This window comes from Eleutherodactylus coqui, chromosome 1 (genome assembly GCF_035609145.1).
Source record: "Eleutherodactylus coqui strain aEleCoq1 chromosome 1, aEleCoq1.hap1, whole genome shotgun sequence".
In the NCBI taxonomy this organism is placed as follows: domain Eukaryota; kingdom Metazoa; phylum Chordata; class Amphibia; order Anura; family Eleutherodactylidae; genus Eleutherodactylus; species Eleutherodactylus coqui.
Window position 1 is genome coordinate 443,075,557 of NC_089837.1, and position 12,943 is coordinate 443,088,499.

The 12,943-nt window shown below is 44.2% G+C and overlaps 1 protein-coding gene across 3 annotated transcripts in view; it reads right to left on the reverse strand.

The window, feature by feature from the left end:
• The window catches only part of NBEA (neurobeachin), a 673,719-nt gene that overhangs the window by 428,507 nt on the left and 232,269 nt on the right, over window positions 1-12,943 (reverse strand). For all 3 annotated transcript variants that reach the window (XM_066582838.1, XM_066582846.1, XM_066582830.1), the window contains exon 14: window positions 2,152-2,231. In XM_066582838.1, the coding sequence (XP_066438935.1) occupies window positions 2,152-2,231 (80 nt within the window). The remainder of the gene's footprint in view (window positions 1-2,151; window positions 2,232-12,943) is intronic.

Here is a 12,943-nt window from a genome sequence, read left to right on the forward strand (position 1 = left end):
CTGCTATTACTGGGTAGGGCCACACAGAGGGGGCCTCTAATACAAAGTGGGGCCAAAAAGAGGTGGGGTCTATTACCAAGTGGAGCCACACAAAGGGGGCCCCTATTATCAAGTGGACCCTATTAGGAAACACACATGGGGTCTCTGTTACTGAAACGCGCCACACAGTGGGTCTGCAATGCAACTGGTAACAACAACAGGGCCAATAATACATAGTTGGCCTGTAACATGGCTAATATTACATAGTGGGACCATATCGGGGACACCATTACCTAGTGAGACCACAGCCGGGCCATTATTACTTGGTGGGTTGATAGCGGGGCACTGTTTATTAGTGGGACAACAGTGGGAGCACTATTACTTGGTGGAACCAAAGTGGGCACATTATTGCTATAGAGTTACACTGAGAAGTTCAGTAGGGGTTGCAGCAGCAAGATAGGAAGGGTGCGCAGATGCAAGTTTTGGCTGGCGGAGATCTTTGTGGCAGTCTGGATCCAAAGAGAAGGCATCCCCTGTGATCACTGGAGGGAGGTGCACTATAATCATTATCACTGTCAAGTCACTATTTGAGTACATTATATGGTACCTGAATTATTTAGAGGTGTACTAAAAGTTGAGCCACTATATTTAGGTATACCATGTTAAAAAGGTTGCCTAAGAGTGTGTAATATATATTTATAATCTCCCCCCCCCCCCCCCCTCTCTGAGTTTCGCTATGGAGCTCCTTGGTTCTCAGCATGCTGCTGCTTCTGCTCTCAGCCTACTCAGTTCATAGATCCCTACGATGCTGTCCATTCAGGGCAGTAAACCAATGCTGGAACACTCGTAATAGGTTTGTCCGAAGCTAGCCATATATAATGAAGTTGGTTCCGTATTCATGTTATGAGCTTGGTTCTGGTGCAGTATTTATATACTGAGGTAGGTTTTATGACCCTGGTTCTGAGGCTGTATTTATATTATGAGCTGGTTCTAGTGCTGCATTTCTGTTCTGGGCTTGGTACTGGTGATGTTTGTTTCTGTACTTAGGTTTGTTCCAGTGCTGTATTTGTGTCATTAGCTTGGTTCTGGTACTGTATTTATGTTGAGTCAACAGGTTAAAAGTGGAAGAGCACAGTGGGGCTGCCTGTACACAGCCATCCACAGTAGACAGATAATGGCCTCACAGTTTTGTCAGTAACTTGTTTGGCCATGGTTTGCCGAACTGTGTTTCGACTCAAAGCGTGGATCCACACAAAACAGATTTATTGGGGATTTTCCACAGTGGAAAATCCACACTAAAATCTTTGTCAAATTCCACAAATCGTGCAGATTGTGACGCGGATTTTGACATGGATCTGCAGTGAACTTTACCCATTTAATTAAAAGAGTAAAATTTTCTGCAGATTAGTGTCAAAATTTGCACCAAAATCAGCCACATGTGAAACACCCTGATGGTGCATTTGCACGTAGTTGATTTTCCACACCAGAAATATGTGTTTTTTTTGTGCGGATGTGCAGTTTTTTTTCACCCCCTCAAAGGGATGAAATCTGCTGTGGACCACACCAAAATCCGCCCTAAATGGTATTGATTTTGGCGCGGATTTGCTGCTGAACATCTGCAGTAAACCTGCTATGTGTTAACATACACTAAGGGCGGCCAGCTACTCATGGGCCAGTGTTGTGTGCTTGTTCCCCTGTCAGCCCCTGTGGCTAAAAGCACAGGAGCGATAATTCTTCAGACGACCGTTGGGCAATGTTCTAGACTATTGTCCCATGTAAAAGGACCTTTACTGTGCATATGGAGAGACCTGGTAATTAGTCTCTAGAGGGAGGAGGAGGGCGATTGGGCCATCCATGAAGAATAATGAGCTCCGACATCAGACTTCTCTCAGGCAAGTGCTGCAAACTTTCCAAAACAATTTTCATTAAACCCCTTCACCGAATGGTATAAGTGAGAGTGCTGAAAACAGCATTTCTGTCACTATACCTTGTTCCCCATGGTCAAGTTCCCTTTCATTTCTACCCTTAGTAACCAAATCAGATCATGGTTTTCATTTTCTAACCTGCACAGGAGATTGCATACTCTGAGAATACACTAGAAATTTTCAATTTATTATACCTGCCAGACCTGCAAAAAGAAGGCTGAGCACAGTGAAAATAATCATGATATACCTTAAGAATGAGTTGCTTCAGGAAAAGCAGCATAAATGCACGCAAGGAAATGATTTCTTTTTGGGAAGGTCTGGAGCCATCTAAAACAGAAGAAGGCAAAATCAGAAATTCATTAAGTACTAAAAATCTTAACAAAAAGATGACAGTTTTTTTTCTATTGCAGCTTTTTCCATCGAACACAATGGACAGGTCTTGTATCGGTCTTCAGTTATAAGACACCATGTCTGGGACCCCATTCTCATTATAGAGTACGTTCATAGTTCTAAAAGCTTATCGTCACAGCTTACCAGCCATGTTGGAGAAAAAAAAAACCAATGTAATATCAAGGCATCAGTCCAGGCCCACCTGATCCCCCACACCAACGCATGCTCAGTGCTTGTATACAGGACGATTATTACCCGAATCCGCTTTTTTTTTGCAATAATGTGGGCAATAATTGCCCCATGTAAAAGGTACCTTTATGGTCCAGCCCCGAGTCTCTGCTCAGATAAGTCCTGTATGGCTTTCTCACTGAATATAGGGTGTTGTCACATCTAGTATCCTGTATATTTGTGACACATTTGAGTAAACATTTATCAACTAGGGGTTGTCCTCAGGCTTCTGGGGTGGGATAACCCTCATCAGGGCAGGTGCTCTACTTCTAGTTAGGATCTCCTTGCATTAACAGGTTATGGTCAGATTTCCTGTTTCTCCACAGGTATACTATTTTGTATCACCCTTGTTTGTACCTTCAGTGTAGATTCGTTCTTTAGGGACATAAAATTTAGTTTTGATTCGGACATATCAATTGCATATGGCTGTTTATTAAAGGGAAGCTTTCACCAGGTTTTTCCCTTCTGAACCAGATTTGGAACAGCTTGTGGATGACATAGGAACGGGAGTAGTGGGACATGTCTACAGGTGTCTGGAACTGTCTGTATATGCTCAGAATGAATAAATATTATGGCAAGGGAGGGGTTTTGTGTTTGTTTTTGGACATTTTGGACATTAACAAACACGTTTAGAGAGGTACATGCAGAACTGATATATTGTTGCCAATGGTTCAGAAGGTTGGAAAAAAAAAACAACTTGGTGGCAAGTTTCCTTTAATTCACTACTTGTGTAGTGTCTGATGATAGCTTGCAATGGTGACTTGCTTTCATGTAAGCGTAGTTTTTATATGAGGCGCAATACTGGATGTGATCATGTGTTGCTCACAGTCCTTGACACGGCAACACAACTTTTTTTTGCCCAAGCTAGATGCCCCGCACCAGTTTTATCAAGACATCTCAAAACAGGCAAAAAGGTAAGGGGTTACCATGCAGCGCGGCGTCCCGCGGTCAGCGCGCGCTGCTCGGGCACCCTGGAGCTGTGACATCTGGGCTCTCCCAGCGACGTGGGGTGGCCGCTGTGCGGCGGTGTGGGCGGGTCCGCCCGTAGGGCGCCACCCGCATCCCTTCCTCTCTTGTGCTTGAGTGGGGGAGTTGGCTCCTCCCACTCTCCGCCCCTGGGCGGAGTCTTTCGTTTATAAGGCTGGCAGTGACCTGAGCTCACTGCCAGTTATTGGTTCTGTCAGCTACTAGTCAGTCCTGTCTGCAGTTCTGCTCAGTCAGTTCCCTAGCTTGCTCGTCAGTTTCCTTGCCAGCTTTGCTTTGCTCAGTGTTTCCTGTTTGGTTCTGTTATCCTCTAGTCAGTTCTGTCTGCAGCCTGTCTCAGTCAGTACTAGTTGCTAGTCAGTCTCCTTCTAGTTTGCCTCTAGCCCAGTCTGTTCCTGTTTGGCCATTCCTTCTGCCTTTCCTGTCGGCACTCTGTCCCCCATTAGTTAGTGGTATCCTTGTAGTTGCCAGGTCCCTAGCCAGGATAGGGACCGCCGTCCAGTTGTCCGCCTGGGGTTAGCCAGGCTCAAGGCAAGTAGGCAGGGACAGTGGGGTGCGGGAAGTTCAGGGCACCCCACCTGGCGCTCGAGGGGGTCAGAGTGCCGTAACATAAGGAAGGCCAGATCTGTATGACTGAACAATGTACACTGCAATATATCCATATATACACTATACTCACACCATGTTTATCATCAATGCACTAGATTAATATGACCAAAGAGTTTCTTCCATTGTAATGTAATCTAAGTGACATATAAAGGCGAGAAACTGTACAGCAGGATATTTTCTCCTTTTTTCATATCAATGTTGTACAAAATGTGAACGTCACTTTGCCAAATTTCTGAGCGCTTCGCTGCTGTACAATTTATCGTTCCTCTTTAGGAGGTGCAACCATCTGTCAATGAGAAGACAAAGAACATCTTTATACTGGCAGAGTGTCAGGATCTAGCTATAGGAGGCGCAGACGCAGCAGTTGCATCCAAGCTCTGGCATTCAAGGGCCCAAAGGCTCTACTGCCACATGAGGAGACATGAGTGTTATATATGGCACGTAGGGAAGGGGCAGCTGTTGTAGGTTTTACATTGGAGCCTAGTAGGTTCAAGTTAACCCTTTGTGTATTTGCAATTAATTTCTACATTTAGGCTGGGTTCACACAAGGCAGAATTTCCGTGCGGAATGTCCGCACGGCAATTCCGCCTGCGGCTTCTAATCCCAAAATTAGCCAGCAAAGTGGACGAGATTTTGCAAAAAATCTCACCCACACGCTGCGGCCAAGCTGCACGAAAGCTGACTTGCGGCACGAAAAACAAAGACGCAGCATGTCAATTATTTTTTCATTTCCGCAGCGGCCTCTCTCCTCTCTATGGGGAGAGACGGTCGCAACAGAAATGCAGGCGGCGAAGCTACTTCAAAACCCGCAGCTGCAAATGCAGCTTTGGAAGCTATGCTTATCCCGCGGAAATCTTGTGGTTTTTCAGTGCGCTCATTTCGCGGGATTTCTGTTTAGTGTGACCCTAGCCTTAGGGCGCATTATGACATTTCTTACACATTACATTATCTGGGGGTCTAAAGGCTGATTTTGGCTGCCTGTCCACGGGCTTTTTTGGATTGCATTCCCCGTGGCGATAATCCAGCCATGGGGAACACAATGCACGGTTTCCATAGTGTTGCTTTGGAAAGTGCAGCCCCGCTGTCCACGAGCGGAGAATCATAGCAATTCTCAACTCGTGGCTGGCAAATTGCAGCATGCTGCAAATTACCGCGATTCTCCGTGGTCAGCCTATCTGTCAGATAGGCTGACTGCGGAGATCCGACTGCCGGCTCCTGCTCCCCGGGGGCGGCTCCGTGAACAGGGGGCCTTAGACACAATCGCTCAAAATTTACTCAAAAGCCATCATTTAAGAGATAATCGTTGTGTCCATCTTGCGCCCATCGTGCAGTTTTCGTTAAAGATTCGCTCATCGTTGTCTTTCAGTCCGCTTAAAATCCATCCTTTGGTCTTTCGTTTGGTCAAAATGACATCGTTCAGTCGTTCAGCGATTTTAGAGGAGCTTTCAATGCAAACATTACACAACGACTGAAAAGCCCGACATTTTCCAACGATTTTTGTTAGGTTAAAAACATCCGTCTTAAAAAGCAAAAAATAAATAAAATTGCTCAATTTTATCGTTATAGCAAATTTCGAGTGATAATCTATGTGTCTAAATGGGGCTTTACTTAGATTGATAGAATCTGCTAACAATTATCTGATATGTGTGGCCAACTTAAGAAAGTAAAACTATTACAGACTCCAATAAGTGCTGGTCGTCAAAGCCTGTCGATCGGCGCTCCTTCACATATTGCAGATGATTGTCTGTACGGGGACAAATGATCATTCGATAAACAAAAATAGAGCAAATTCAGTCTTTATGTTGAGCTCTACCGTAATAAGCACTTACATGAGCAATAGGAGGGTAGAGATAGTACAAGTAAAATGTAAGGTTTAATAAATATGTATTAAAATACAAAACCCATATATAACCATACAGCTGCCAAAGCAGAAGCCAAAGGAATAAATCTAATAAATACGTGTATAAACCACCACAGACACGCATGCTACAGCCAATAGTGAAGCTAGAGTTGCAAAATATAAGTAATAGAACAATCTTTCTGCCATCCATATAAATAGCACTTAATGAGTTACATACACATTATGCTGTCATCAGTAGTACTCCATGATCCATAGAGGTGATAAGCCTTAGCCTAGGGTCACACGGGGCGGATTGCCGTCGGAAATCTCACGGTTTGGCCGCAGCAAAAACCGCGAGATCTCCGCCGGCAGAGCCGCCGCGGTTTAAGCCGCGGCGGCTTTGAAGCGGTCCGGCCGCTTGCTCTTCCGTTGCGGCCGGCGCGCCCATAGAGGAGAGCGCAGCCGCAGCGGAATGAAAAAAAGAATGAGCATGCTGCTTCTTTTGAAACCGCGGCTGCGGCGGCCGCAGCCGCGGTTTCAACCGGATTTACCGCAGCGGATTAGCCGTCCCGTGTGGACGAGGTTTCTGAGAAACCTCGTCCACATGGCTGGCTAATCCCGGGCTTAGCGGCCGCGGGCGGTTTTGCCGCGGGCGGATCTGCTGCGGCAAAACCGCGGCAAATCCGCCCTGTGTGACCCCAGCCTTAATGCACCAAAGGTTCCATGTATTACAATATAGCCTCACAGGTTACAATATAGCAGGGAGGTAATGTCGCAAAAAAAAACAAACAAAAAAAACAGCTCACCCTTGCATTCACTATCACTATCTGGCTCAGAAGTGTAATATGAAGTAACCGTCCTGACAAGGATGACCCCACCCTGGGTCTGGCCCTGAAATAAAGGCCCTGGCAGGCCCTGACAAAATAAAAAACAAGCCCAGAGCCTTGATAAGTAATAGAATAATCTTGCCACCATCTGGAGGAATCGCACTTAATGCGCCACACAGTATGCTGGCATCAGTAGTGCTCCATGGTCTGGAGGGTGATGAACCTTAATCCACAGGAGGTTCCATGTATGGCAGTATATCCTTACAAGATACATTATACCAGGGAGGTAACATTGCAAAAAATACATCCCCCTAGCATTTCCTGTCAGCTGTCTGGCCCTGCTCCTTTGGCAGATTTATGGTTCTATATGGATTTAGCATTTTATCGCATATTTATTAAATGATAAGTTTTAATCGTACTAGTCTCTACCCACCTATTTCCTAGACAAATGATTATTATGATCAATCATCCCTATACAACTGTCACTGTACATACATCTCCTTGTGCAGATGAGCATTTTTATGCTTGCTCAAAAGCCATGATCAGCTGATGAGCAACCATTTGCACTTTCATTGTCTGATCGTTGGCCCTTTTACATGACCCGACGATTGGGTGAATGTCTAGATGGACGTTGTACCTGATAACTGGGCCGTGTAATAGGCACTTTGGTGTAATCAGTTTGTAGACTGGAATAGAGAGACTATGCTAATGAATATTGATTTGTCTTAGATTATTTCCCTTGAGACAAGATTTTCTCCAGTTGCGCATGTTCCATGCTTCCACAAAATAAACATGTACTTGCGAGCTCAGAAAACCAAAAGGCATTTAAAGGGGTTGTCCGATTATAAATTAGGGTTTTAAAATTAGAGCCAAATCAGTTAGTTAAACTAATAGAACAAAAACGAGTACTTGCCCTCATCATCCCCAGCAATCTAGCACTACGGCCCCGTGATTCATCCAGGCTCTGTTGACAGCGGACGTCAGGTGACCACTGCCTGCCAATCAGAAGCTGCAGAGTTGCCATACAGAACACCTGGCATCATGGTAACCAGGATGTGAGCGCAGATGCCAGGAGAACAAAGCAATGATACTGTGGCCTCTGACTGGCTGTCTGCAGAGACTGGGTGAATAGTGGGTTTGCAGCAATGGAGCTCTAGGGCTGAAGAATGCAAGTACCCATTTGTGTTATTATTTTAATGGATTTGGCTTTAATTTTAAAATCTTAAAGGGGCTGTCTAGTTACAATTTAACGGGTGTGCCAAAAAGGCAACCCTTGTCTATATGTTTAATTAGGGTATATGAACATTGCAGAGTAGCGGTCTACTGTGAGCCAGAACAGAGAGCTGCTCTTAACTCGCAGCCAATCCATGTGTCAACGTGGTCGACTATTCATATGGATGGCCATCATGTAATACTGCATGCTACAAAGTCTGTTCAGACACAACTTCCTCAGGGATAAGTGCTGAAAGCCAGTAAAAGATCTTTTCAAAAAGGTTGTATTCATGAGGACAGAGCTGTGATCTGTGACTATAATTAACCTACAGTGCCTACAGGGAGTCAGCAGTAGTCTGAGACACACCCCTGCCTCATGATTGGCCACTGTTCTCTATTTCCCTCTGCAACTCAGCCTATTTTGATGGGTTGCCAAGTCGATCACAAGCTCACCAGAAAGTCAGTAGATGAGAGGAGATTTTCATTACAGCTAGGTAATAAAGTATATAAAGTACAGATTACAAAGTCACCAGTAAGAAAAAGATCATTGGGTATATACGAAAGGGATAGCGCCTCAGTAAGGGAAAAGGGTTGGAGGGTTGCTTCAAGGAAAACAAAATGCAACAGTTACCCTATAATTAGTTTTTAGAGATATTTATTTGCCATGTTGCCCTCACATGTTGCCATTTTATGGTATTACCATTGATCATGACTTGTCATTGTAGCCAGATTATTGTACAAGCTTACAGTCACCAGCAGCCGTGCCTGGGCTAATTAAAACAGCGATAGTTTGTAGCCTTATTCCATGAGACCAATTTTATGGCCAATTTAACAGGACATACAAATGTCTCTGCAGTGAGGCTTCCGATTCCTCCGAATCCCACAAATCAGCTCTAGGGAGCCTTTCTGAGGTCAGCAAAGCATTAAACAAACAAATCTCCGAACTGGCTGGACTTGTAACAAATATGTCAGGGAAAACGAATGCTTTCACCAGAAGCAATGATCCAAGCACAGCTTCGGTTAGTACGTTACAGCAAAAGGCATTTATGGGTCTAGAAAGATACATCAGCAATGCAAACAGAGAGATGCAACCAGCGAGGAGGAAAATATTACATTATCACTTTCACTTCATTAGAAAAACATTTCATCAAAGGGATCTTTCAGAAAAATCACTGACAGCCTGGCCTTAGGATAGGTTATCAATGTGTGATCAGTCGGAGTCCAAGTCCTTGGACCTCCAGCAATCAGCTTTGTGAAGGGGCAGTGGTCCATCCCACTAGTGTGACACTTTAGTCTGCCAATTGGTGGGGGTATCTGTGCCTACGGATCAAATATTAATGGTCTAAACCCTCATGCCTAGAAATAGAAGTCCCGAGTTGTGCCTCTGAGTAAAGAGTGCAATAAGATATCTTGGTTTCCTAAATAGATTTTGACTGATCACTAATGACCATAATTATAATTCTTATGGCTTTTTGCAAAACCCCAAGTGCACATGCGGAATAATAGGTCTGCTCTGCCTGTGCCCGTTCTGACCATAGTTCTGACATTCTCTCCATACACCAAAAAGATAATGGTCAACCGTGTTTTCAGTCACTGTCAGGTAAGAAAGTATCTAGGATTAGGCAAAAAAAAAAAATCTACATTTTTCTTTTCCAGGAACACTATCGTGTATGTCTATGGGCTATCCTATCATATTAAGTGAATGGAGATGAACTTTATTACTGGTACTAGATTAAGCCCATGGACAGACATGGTGTTGTTCCTGGAAAAACAGCAGCTGTCTCCTTTCCATATACTCCATTTCGTTACATGGAGGTGAATGCAAATGAATGATTGAATAATACTCCACAGCGCCAGCTACTGGAAAGGTAGCTACCCTATGATTCAATATGTGACCTTTTAACAGACTTTGCAATATTACTAGGGATATAAGCAAAGCTAGAATATCCCCGTGCATGCAGCAGTTTCAGGGTTATTGCAGCTGATAAGTGTACAGTAGGATTCTGGTTGACTAGGTGAGAGGCCAATGGGAACCCAGGGGCAATGTTTCTCCTTGTGGATAGCACCACGAGGGTGTAGGGAGTCCTATAGGCCAAGCAATTCTCCCTGGGAAAAAGGCATGCAAATGAGTGATGGAATGATTCTCCACCGCACCACCTATTAGAAAGTTAGCTATCCTATTAGTCAATATCTGACCTTTTAACAGACCTTGCAATACAGCTAGGGATATCAGAAAAGCCAGAATATTCACATACATACAGTTGTTTCTGGGTTATTGCAGTTGATAAATGGAATTCTGCTTGACTAGGTAAGAGGCCATCAAGGTGAATCTGCAGGCAATGTTTCTCCTTGAGGATGGAGAACGCCACAAGGATCTAGGTAGTCTTATAGGCCAAGCAAAAAAGCCATGCAAATGAGCGACGGAATAATCCTCCACAGAACCACCCACTGGAATAGTAGTTACCGTATGAGTCATTATGCAACCTTTTAAAAACCTGAAAACAACTGTACGTACATGGATATATTCTGGCTTGGCATAATTATATCCCTAGTCATATTACAAGGCCAGGTAAAAGGTTGCATACGGACTCATAAGGTAGCTACCATTCCATTAGGTGTTGCTGTGGAGGATTACCATCGCTCTTTTGCATGGCTTTTCATGGGAGAATTGCTTGGACTAGAAGACCCACTAACACCCTTGATGTGTTTGCTCCTACTAATGTGCTCTTCGCAAGGAGAAACATTTTCCTCCCCAGAGTTACATAAAAAGTCATAGAGGTAGTGGTCCCAGCTCGTTCATTACTACATTTTCCATGCCTCACCCACTGCAGGGGAATTCAATGTTCAGACTAGCCTTACCGCCGTCATAACCGTTGATCATCAAAGTGACTGTATTTAGGGGTTGTCGTCATAAGGCAACCTCTTACAACTATGCATGGAATTGTGAGAATGGAGATGACCAAAGATGTAAGGGTACAGTTATGCAAGTCTAGCGTTTTACATGCTGGTCTTAGATAAGTGCTGCAGTAATAAGATACAGTAGATGTATTACAAACTGCAAACCTCTCAATGCGTTTGCCAGATTTTGCACCTCCTCCTAAAGGGGTTCTCTGAGGCTTTTACTATTGATGCTCTATCCTGAGGATGGGTCATTAGTTGTTGATCAATGGGGGTCCACCGCTCAGGATTCCCAACAATTCAGCCTATTCCTGGACCCACTGTCAGTGTGGAAAGCGCTCGAAGCAGATATTTTTGTTAACATTGCAGAAGTTTTGGTTTGGTACTGCAGGCACAGTTCCCATTGGATTTAATGAGAGCTGCACCTGTAGTACCAAACTTGGCAGCAGCAATATGGACATCCCTTTTTGATTCTAGCGCTAGCCGCACTGACCGTGGGCGCAGGGATCAGCTGATCATTGGGGATCCCAAGCGGTGGATGTACACTGGTCATGAAGATAGGTCATCTATAGAAAAACTCTCGAAGGAACCCTTTAAAAATTCTACATAAGGTAAAACCTGATACAGATTTCCGATACAACTAGCACAAGTTTTTGGCATAAATTATAGTGAATCAGATAGCTTGCAAGAAGTTCCCTTCTTACTATGCCTGCCCACTTTTTATGTTTAAATATTTTTATTGGTATTTGCACGAGATCAACAAAACCAGTGACATCCGTGGTCATAGAATATCAAGAACGAGTGAGATCAAGTTATAGGTTTGGCCAAAATGTCACAATATATAAACAGTTATTATTCTGTAACTGCATAAATGAACATGGCATACAGTGAGCTGTAGGAACCCTCCAAAAGCAATCAGAATGAGGAGAAGCAAAGGAAAACTGTGTGAGATAACTACATAAGCATGGCCAACTGCCAAACCAAGAAGCAGCTAATGATCATGCCATAATATTCCGCCCTTCCAAGCAATGCAGAAAGTGTCAAGTCAAGACCGTTAATCTACATTATTTCTCGGCATTTGGAGCAAGGTAGTGTTGGCTAAGGGCTCAAAAATACCTCTCTGTGCTTGACAGGAATGGGATGGTATCTGCGTAAATTAGTAAGTCTCACACTGGATTGTAGATATTGCTTACTAATAAAGAGAAATCCCATCAGACTGCCATGATAGCACAGTCAGATCACAATGGAGGATCTATCCAACAGTCATTTCAGCTTGTCCTTTGGCCATACTCCCTGCTGACTGATTCACAAGTCAACAAGTAGAATCAAAAGGGGCAATGGGGGAAGGAATAGGGAGAAACAGAGCTCGCTTATAACCTTTCCACTTTAGAATCCTCAGCCTTTCAAGGGGCCCAAACCAGCTATTCTGCCTGGACCTTTATGGCCCGCAATACCCTCTATATCATTCCTCCCACATGAGACGCTACTCAAGGATCATTGGCAGGTCTCTGCAGCAAGCATTCCCGAAACCAAGTGGTTAGCTGTAAACTTTCCTTGATTGAGTCCTTTATATTTTTCAGAAGTATAGCAATAAAGGCGGCTTTCAAAACACTGTTGTACATGTGCCTCTTCTTTCGATGACGACTCCACCCAATCCATTCTCATCCAATTATAGAGGACATAAGTCACTAGATGTCTAGTTAACAGTGACCCATTCATAGACAGTTGTAACAGGATCTTTGCCAATCACTAGTGCAAAGTAAGGTTCTGGTTGCCTGAATGAGCGGGCTTTGAGCCCTTGACTTGGACCTAGGAAAATACATTTTCTTAGGATTGACGAAGGGCAAAAACCAAAAACGTCTGTCTCTGAACTGGTCATTTTTCCTTATGGAAGGGCTATCTGCTTCCAGCACTGTCCGCACTGACAGTGTTCCTGGTGATCAGCTGATTGACAGGGATCCAGAGCGGTGGAGCCCCACTGATTATGGAGTGGATAGGTCATCAATAGTAAAAAGTCATGGAAAGCCCCTCTAAGCGTAAAGGGTGGTCCT